Source organism: Salmo salar, chromosome 15, assembly GCF_965601325.2.
Source record: "Salmo salar chromosome 15, fSalSal1, whole genome shotgun sequence".
In the NCBI taxonomy this organism is placed as follows: Eukaryota; Metazoa; Chordata; class Actinopteri; order Salmoniformes; family Salmonidae; genus Salmo; species Salmo salar.
Window position 1 is genome coordinate 92,372,501 of NC_138305.1, and position 9,575 is coordinate 92,382,075.

Below are 9,575 nucleotides of genomic sequence, written 5' to 3' on the forward strand. Positions count from 1 at the left end.
GGGAACCCTCATGGATATTATCCTGACCAACTTGCCCTCCAAATAAACCTCTGCTGTTTTCAATCAGGATCTCAGCGATCACTGCCTCATTGCCTGCATCCGTTATGGGTCCGCGGTCAAACGACCACCCCTTATAACTGTCAAACGCTCCCTAAAACACTTCAGCGAGGAGGCCTTTCTAATCGACCTCGCCCGGGTATCTTGGAAGGATATTGACCTCGTCTCGTCAGTTGAGGATGCCTGGTTGTTCTTTAAAAGTAACTTGACTGCCCTCGACCAGCACAAAAACATCCTGTGGCGTACTGCACTAGCATCGAATAGTCCACACGATATGCGCATCCTGTAGCTCTCACTCCAAAAAGTTCTGGGACACTGTAAAGTCCATGGAGAATAAGAGCACCTTCTCCCAGCTGCCCACTGCACTGAGGCTAGGAAACACTGTCACCACTGATAAATCCACGATAATCGAGAATTTCAATAAGCATTTCTCTACGGCTGGCTGTGCTTTCCTCCTGGCTACCCCAACGCCTGCCAACAGCTCCGCACCCACCCCCCCCCCAGCTACTTGCCCAAGCCTCCCCAGCTTCTCCTTCACCCAAATCCAGATAGCAGATGTTCTGAAAGAGCTGCAAAACCTGCACCCGTACAAATCAGCTGAGATAGACAATCTGGACCCTCTCTTTCTAAAATTATCCACCGCCATTGTTGCAACCCCTATTACTAGCCTGTTCAACCTCTCTTTTGTATCGTCTGAGATTCCTGAAGATTGGAAAGCTGCCGAGGTCATCCCCCTCTTCAAAGGGGGAGACACTCTAGACCGAAACTGTTACAGACCTATATCCATCCTGCCCTACCTTTCTAAGGTCTTCAAAGGCCAAGTTAACAAGCAGATCACTGACCATTTCGAATCCCACCGTACCTTCTCTGCTATGCAATCCGGTTTCCCGAGCTGGTCACGGGTGCACCTCAGCCATGCTCACGGTCCTAAACGATATCATAATTGCCATCGATAAAAGACAGTACTGTGCAGCCGTCTTCATCGACCTGGCCAAGGCTTTCGACTCTGTCAATTACCGTATTCTTATCGGTAGACTGGTTTTTCAAATGACTGCCTCGCCTGGTTCACCAATACTTCTCAGATAGAGTTCAGTGTGTCAAATCGGAGGGCCTGTCATCCAGACCTCTGGCAGTCTCTCTGGGGGTACCACAGGGTTCAATTCTCGGGCCGACTCTTTTCTCTGAATACATCAATGATGACGCTCTTTCTGTGTGTGATTCCTTGGTCCACCTCTACGCAGACGACACCGTTCTGTATACATCTGGCCCTTCTTTGGACACTGTGTTAACCTGTTTAGGATAGGGGGCAGTATTGACACGGCTGGATAAAAAACATACCCGATTTAATCTGGTTACCACTCCTACCCAGTAACTAGAATATGCATATACTTATTACATATGGATAGAAAACACCCTCAATTTTCTAAAACTGTTTGAATGGTGTCTGTGAGTATAACAGAACTCAAATGGCAGGTCAAAACCTGAGAGATTCCTTTACAGGAAGTGGCCTGTCTGACCATTTCTTGAACTTCTTTTCCATCTCTATCATTTACTAAGGATCTCTGCTCTAACGTGACACTTCCCACGTCGTCCATAGGCGCTCAGAGCCCGGGAAAAAACAGAATGTCGTCATTCCAGCCCCAGGCTGAAACACATTATCGCCTTTCTCAAGTGGCCGATCAAGGGACACTGGCTTATGCGCGTGACCCCGACCGCCCCCGCCTTTGGGATTTTTTCCTCTGTTTGCCGAAAAGGAGATTCCCTGTCGGAATATTATCGCTTTTCTACGAGAAAAATGTCGTAAAAATTGATTTTAAACAGCGGTTGACATGCTTCGAAGTACGGTAATGGAATACTTAGAATTTTATTGTCACGAATTGCGCCATGCGCGCGACACTTCTTTACTATTTCGGATAGTGTCTGGAACGCACGAACAAAACGCCGCTATTCGGATATAACGATGGATTATTTTGGACCAAACCAACATTTGTTATTGAAGTAGCAGACCTGGGAGTGCATTCTGACGAAGACAACAAAAGGTAATCAAACTTTTATAATAGTAAATATGATTATGGTGAGTGCTAAACTTGCCGGGTGTCTAAATAGCTAGCCCGTGATGCCTGGGCTATGTACTTAGAATATTGCAAAATGTGCTTTCACCAAAAAGCTATTTTAAAATCGGACATATCGAGTGCATAGAGGAGGTCTGTATCTATAATTCTTAAAATAATTGTTATGCTTTTTGTGAACGTTTATCGTGAGTAATTTAGTAAAATGTTAGCGAATTCCCCGGAAGTTTGCGGGGGGTATGCTAGTTCTGAACGTCACATGCTAATGTAAAAAGCTGGTTTTTGATATAAATATGAACTTGATTGAACAAAACATGCATGTATTGTATAACATAATGTCCTAGGGTAGTCATCTGATGAAGATCATCAAAGGTGAGTGCTGCATTTAGCTGTCTTCTGGGTTTTGGTGACATTATATGCTGGCTTGAAAAATGGGTGTCTGATTATTTCTGGCTTGGTACTCTGCTGACATAATCTAATGTTTTGCTTTCGTTGTAAAGCCTTTTTGAAATCAGACTGTGTGGTTAGATTAACGAGAGTCTTGTCTTTAAATGGCTGTAAAATAGTCATATGTTTGAGAAATTGAAGTAATAGGATTTTTAAGGTTTTGAAAATCGCGCCACAGGCTGGCAGTGGCTGTTACGTAGGTGGGACGAATTCGTCCCGCCTAGCCTAGAGAGGTTAACAAACCTCCAAACGCACTTCAATGCCATACAGCACTCCTTCCGTGGCCTCCAACTGCTCTTAAACGCTAGCAAAACGAAATGCATGCTCTTCAACCGATCGCTACCCGCCCGCCCGACAAGCATCACTACTCTGGACGGTTCTGACTTAGAATATGTGGACAACTACAAATACCTAGGTGTCTGGCTAGACTGTAAACTTTCCTTCCAGACTCATTAACTTCTCTAGGATAGGGGCAGTATTTTGACGTCCGGATGAAAGGCGTGCCCAAATTTAACTGCCTGCTTCTCGGGCCCAGAATGTAGGATATGCATATTAGTAGTAGATTTGGATAGAAAACACAGAAGTTTCTACAACTGTTTGAATGATGTCTGTGAGTATAACAGAACTCATATGGCAGGCAAAAACCTGAGAAAAAATCCAACCAGGAAGTGACTTGTAGTTTTTCTATCTAATCCCTATCGAAACTACAGTGTCTGTGGGGTCATTTTGCACTTCCTAAGGCTTCCATTGGCTGTCAACAGCCTTTAGAAACGTGTTTCATGCGTCTACTGTTACTGGGCAGAGAATAGGAGCTCAGTCAATCAGTGGACTGCCTGGAACAAGTGAGTTCTTTACTGCGTGGGCACGCTGGCGTGCCGCTCCTTCTTTTTCCTCTGTAATGAATACGCTATTGTCCGGTTGGAATATTATCAAAGTTTTATGTTAAAAAGACCCTAAGGATTGATTGTAAACATCGTTGGACATTTTTCTACGAACAGTAATGGAACTATTTTACTTTTTGTCTCTGGTTTTGTGCTCTCACGTTATGCCTTTGGATTAGTGATCTGAACGCGCGAACAAAACGGAGGTATTTGGACATAAATATGGAGTTTTTCGAACAAAAATAACATTTCTTGTGGCAGTCCTGGGAGTGCATTCTGACGAAGATCAGCAAAGGTAAGGGAAGATTTATAATACTAATTCTGAGTTTAGTTGACTCCAGAACTTGGCGGGTAACTGTATAGCTTGCTTTGATGGCTGAGCTCTGTACTCAGAATATTGAAAAATGTGCTTTCACCGTAAAGCTGTTTTAAAATCTGACACAGCGGTTGCATTAAGGAGAAGTGTATCTGTAATTCTTTCAATAACTGTTGTAAATTTTATCAACGTTTATGATGAGTATTTTTGTAAATTGATGTGCTCATTCACCGGGGGTTTTGGTGGGAATACATTTTCTGAACATCACGCGCCAATGTAAAATGGGGTTTATGGATATAAATATGAACTTTATCAAGCAAAACATACATGTATTTTGTAACATTAAGTCCTGGGAGTGTCATCTGATGATCATCAAAGGTTAGTGATTAATTTTAGCTGTATTTCTGGTTTTTGTGACACCTCTTTGCTTGGAAAATGGCTGTGTGGTTTTTCTTGTCTCTGCGCTGTCCTAACATAATCTAATTTTATGCTTTCGCCATAAAACCTTTTTGAAATCAGACACTGTGGTTGGATTAAGGAGAATCTTGTCTTTTTAAAATGGTGTATAATACTTGTATGTTTGAGAAATTTGAATTATGAGATTTTTGTTGTTTTGAATTTGCCGCCCTGCTATTTCACTGGCTGTTGATAGTGTGTACCGCGGGTGGGTTGCTAGTGTCCCAGATGTCCCAAAGAGGTTTAAGCATCTCCAATCCAAAATTAAATCTAGAATCGGCTTCCTATTTCGCAACAAAGCCTCCTTCACTCATGCTGCCAAACATACCATCGTACCGATCCTCGACTTCGGCGATGTCATTTATCAAATAGCCTCTACTCAGACTGCATCCAGTTTGCTATCACAGTGCCATCGTTTTGTCACCAAAGCTCCATATAACACCCAGTACTGCAACCTGTATTCTCTCGTCGGCTGGCCCTCGCTACATATTCGTCGCCAGACCCACTGGCTCCAGGTCATCAATAAGTCTTTGCTAGGTAAAGCTCCACCTTATCTCAGCTCACTGGTCACCATAACAACACCCACCTGCAACACACGCTCCAGCAGGTATATTTCACTGGTCATCCCCAAAGCCAACGCCGCCTTTCCTTCCAGTCCTCTGCTGCCAATGACTGGAACGAATTGCAAAAACTCTGAAGTTGGAGACTTATATCTCCCTCACTAACTTTAAGCATCAGCTATCTGAGCAGCTTACCGATCGCTGCAGCTGTACATAGCCCATCTGTAAATAGCCCACCCAACTACCTACCTCATCCCAATATTGGTTTTATTTACTTTTTTGCTCTTTTGCACACCAGTATTTCTACTTCCACATCATCATCTGCACATCTATCACTTCAGTGTTAATTTGCTAAATTGTAATTACTTCGCTTCTTTGGCCTATTTATTGCCTTACCTCCTTACTCTGTTTGCACACACTGTATATAGATTTTTCCATTCCATGTTATTGGCTGTACTTTTGTTTATCCTATGTGTAACTCTGTGTTGTTTTTTGTCACACTGCTTTGCTTTATCTTGGCCAGGTCGCAGTTGTAAATGAGAACTTGTTCTCAACTGGCCTACCTGGTTAAATAAAGGTGAAATAAAAATAAAGGTGTATTTTTGTTGCATTTAGGGGAGCTAACATCTCATTCAGGGTGGCTGAGCCCTGGCTCCCCTGTAATTCGCACCCTGCATTTGGGTAAACCATAATTCTATCCTCCTGATTCCTGTTTACAAGCTAAAATTAAAGCAGGAAGCACCAGTGACTCGATCAATTACAGGACTGTTTTGCTAGCACAGACTGGAATATGTTCCGGGAATCCTCCGACGGCATTGAGGAGTACACATCAGTCATTGGCTTCATCATTTAGTGCATCGACGACGTCCCCACAGTGACCGTACGTACATACCCCAACCAGAAGCCATTGATTACAGGCAACATCTGCACTGAGCTAAAGGCTAGAGTTGCCGCTTTCAAGGAGCGGGACTCTAACCCGGAAGCTTATGAGAAATCCCGCTATTCCCTCCGACGAACCATCAAACAGGCAAAGTATCAATACAGGACTAAGATCGAATCGTACTACACCGGCTCTGACACTCATTCGGATGTGGCAGGGCTTGCAAACCATTACAGACTACAAAGGGAAGCACAGCCGACAGCTGCCCAGTGACACCAACTGGCAAGTGTCTTCACTGACATTTTCAACCTCTCCCTGTCCAAGTCTGTAAAACCAACAAGCAGACCTCCCTGTGCCCAAGAATACTAAGGTAACCTGCCTAAATGACTACCGACCCGTAGCACTCACGTCTGTAGCCATGAAGTGCCTTGAAAGGCTGGTCATGGCTCACATAAACACCATTATCCCAGAAACCCCAGACCCACTCCACTTTGCATACCGCCCCAACAGATCCACAGATGATGCAATTTATATTGCACTCCACACTGCCCTTTCCCACCTAGACAAAAGGAACACCTATGTGAGAATGTTATTCATTGACTACAGCTCAGCGTTCAACACCATAGTGCCCTCATCAATAAGCTAAGGACACTGGGACTAAACACCTCCCTCTGCAACTGGATCCTGGACTTCCTAATGGGCCGCCCCCAGGTGGTAAGGGTAGGTAACAACACATCCGCCACGCTGATCCTCAACACAGGGGCCCCTCAGGGGTGCGTGCTCAGTCCCCTCCTGTACTCCCTGTTCGCTCATGACTGCATGGCTAGGCATGACTCCAACACCATCATTAAGTTTGCTGATGACACAACAGTGGTAGGCCTGATCACCGACAACGACGAGACAGCCTATAGGGAGGTGGTCAGAGACCTGGCAGTGTGGTGCCAGGACAACAACCTCTCCATCAATGTGATCAAGACAAAGGAGATGATTGTGGACTACAGGAAAAGAGGACCGAGCACACCCCCATTCTTATCGACGTGGCTGTAGTGGTGCAGGTTGAGAGATTCAAGTTCCTTGGTGTCCACTTCACCAACAAACTAACATGGTCCAAGACCGTCGTGAAGAGGGCACGACAAAACCTATTCCCCCTCAGGAGACTGAAAAGATTTGGCATGGGTCCTCGGATCCTCTCAAGATTTTACAGCTGCACCATCGAGAGCATCCTGAGTGGTTGCATCACTGACTGGTATTGCAACTGCTCGGCCTCTGACCGCAAGGCACTACAGAGGGTATTGCGAACGGCCCAGTACATCACTGGGGCCAAGCTTCCTGCCATCCAGGACCTCTGTACCAGGCAGTATCAGAGGAAGGCCCTGAAAATTGTCAGACTCCAGCCACCCTAGTCAAAGACTGTTCTCTCTGCTACCGCACGGCAAGCGGTACTGAAGCGCCAAGTCTAGGTCCAAGAGGCCTCCTGAATATCTAATCAAATGGCTACCCAGACTATTTGCATTGCCCCCCTCCCCCTCTTTTACACCGCTATTACTCTCTGTTGTTATCATCTATGCATAGTCACTTTAATAACTCTACATACATGTACATATTACCTCAACTAACCGGAGCTCCTGCACATTGACTCTGTACCGGTACCCCCCTGTATATAGTCTCGCTATTGTTATTTCACTGCTCCTCTTTAATTACTTGTTGCTTTTATTTCTTATTCTTACCCGTATTTTTGAAACTACATTGTTTAGGGGCTCGTAAGTAAGCATTTCACTGTAAGGTCTACACCTGTTGTATTCGGCGCATGTGACTAATATCGTTTGATTTTGATTTGACACCTTGCCTACATTAGTCTACTTTTAGCTCATTGTAACTAAGTAATTTCCTTGGTGTTAACATGGCTCCATGGCATTATTTTCTGTTGTCAATAGATCCAGAAGATGCCTGTGATCCAAATAAACTCCTTCAGTGTCCATACGACAAGAACCATCAGATCCGTGCCTGCCGCTTTCCGTACCATCTGATCAAGTGCAGCAAAGTTAGTAGCTATTGGAAGGAATGTTGTTGAAGGCGCAATATGACATTGTGCCATGTCATCTTAAATGTTGCTAATATAGTCAGTTGGTACATGGGAAAACAAGTTATTCAGCTGTCCTCTTGTCCTTTCCTGTAGAACCACCCTAAACTGGCCAGTGAATTAAAAACGTGCCCTTTCAACGCCCGCCACCTGATGCCCAAGCATGAGCTTTCCCACCACATTGCTAACTGTGTTGACAGAATATCTGTGAATGCAGAAGACTGTGAGCTCTTTTTTGTTTTGTTTTACCCTTCCTGTATTTTCATTATTCAATGATAAGCCTATTTGCACCCTTTAGTGAGTCTAACCAGGTTCTGTGATTTCCAGTGGGCAGCGCTGAGCTGCAGAGCAAATGGCAGGTCCCTGTTAGCACCTGGACGAACACCAACTGTGATGAGGACTGGGATAAAGGTACTCTCTCACAAACTGCTGATTATGCGTGTGTACTCAAAGCAAAGATGCCATGAATGCATTTATTTGTTTCGCAACTTCTGCACACTCCGTGGACTGATGCAGTGAATGCAACTTTTCAGATATTTTTAGGCTGGAGATTTTCCATTGATTTCCATCAGCAGCATTTTATTTAAATGCAGCTTTTTCTTTTTGTAGAAGCAGATATTTCTTCGGCGCCTTTCGTATGGGGAGTGTCCACAAACCTGATCAGTCAGAACAGGTCAGCTGACCACACAAAGTTTGCAGTGGAGTTTATTGCTACTAAATATGATATTTGAAAAGGAGCTGGTTAATATTTTCAAATTTAAAACAGTTTTAAGTGTAGTCTTATTTTTTATTTTTTATTTTAGGACTGAGCCATGCACTACAAACAATCTTACCCCTGGACTCCGAGCTCCAAGAACTCTGCCCTGGAAAATGTGTAGGTAATGTTTAATTTGTTTTTATGTTACAGCATTCTGTATTTATTTCTTATGGTTTGGCGCCACGCTGTCTTTTCTTGCTGTACTGTCTCACTTAAAAGCTCGTGGCCAGGTGTTCACTTGTCCCTCTTAGGCTCATTGTATTTCTCATTATTTTTGTTCAGGACTGACTAAGGGCAGAATGAATGACAAAAGTTGGAAGTCAAGAGGCTATCTTGCAGTTAAGTTTTATATCATAGATGCATGTTTTATTATCTCACTTTGACTTGGACATATTTGAGAAAAATCCCATTGACTATTTTGTTTGACTATAAATGCATGCTTTGTAACCTAACCTTAGACATGGTGATTGGGGTTTGTGTCCCCTTTTTTGTTATTAAAAGGCTTTTTTGCAGAAGTGTTTCCCTATACTAACTCTGCATGTAGGCTGTTAATGTACTGTATGTTCCTGAGGCCCTACTGCAGATACCAATATATTCTCACTGTTGCACATATCAGATATCTTCAAGATGCTCATTATGCTGACTGTAAAGTTGATTTAGCCTCATAATGGATCTTGCTTTGATCTTTTGCTGGGTTTGTTGTATATTATTGGATTTTGGCCTGTAATTACAATTTCTTTTAAGTGAGGTAATGTTCTGTCCTCATGAAGGCTTAAATGTCTAACAATTTGCATGTTGGGCACCAGAGAACGGACAGGTTGAAAATGGATTGGGCATTTAAGCAGATTGGACTAGAGTTGGACATTTAATCCTATCTGATAGGCAAAATCCAGATAACTTTCGAAAAACTGGGCCCAACTGATCTCTTGTTAAACCTTCAATACACAATAAATTCATCCACGCAGCTGTTCTTAATTGCAACCGTTAAGGCCATCTCCATAGATGGATTAGCTGACAATGTCACAAACTATGCACGTTCATCAAATGGGGCAGAGTCTGTGTTTTGTGATTC

At 43.6% G+C, this 9,575-nt stretch overlaps 1 protein-coding gene across 2 annotated transcripts in view; it reads left to right on the forward strand.

Moving 5' to 3' along the window:
- Window positions 1–9,250, forward strand: part of gtsf1 (gametocyte specific factor 1) — a 20,437-nt gene extending 11,187 nt beyond the window's left edge. Inside the window, exons 3-8 of one of the 2 annotated variants that reach the window (XM_045696245.1) lie at window positions 7,601–7,707; window positions 7,843–7,969; window positions 8,074–8,157; window positions 8,356–8,419; window positions 8,550–8,624; window positions 8,786–9,250. In XM_045696245.1, the coding sequence (XP_045552201.1) occupies window positions 7,601–7,707; window positions 7,843–7,969; window positions 8,074–8,157; window positions 8,356–8,419; window positions 8,550–8,624; window positions 8,786–8,795 (467 nt within the window). In that variant the 3' untranslated portion in view covers window positions 8,796–9,250. The remainder of the gene's footprint in view (window positions 1–7,600; window positions 7,708–7,842; window positions 7,970–8,073; window positions 8,158–8,355; window positions 8,420–8,549; window positions 8,625–8,785) is intronic. The other variant, XM_045696246.1, reaches the window with a different exon arrangement.
- The last annotated feature ends 325 nt before the right edge of the window (window positions 9,251–9,575 follow it).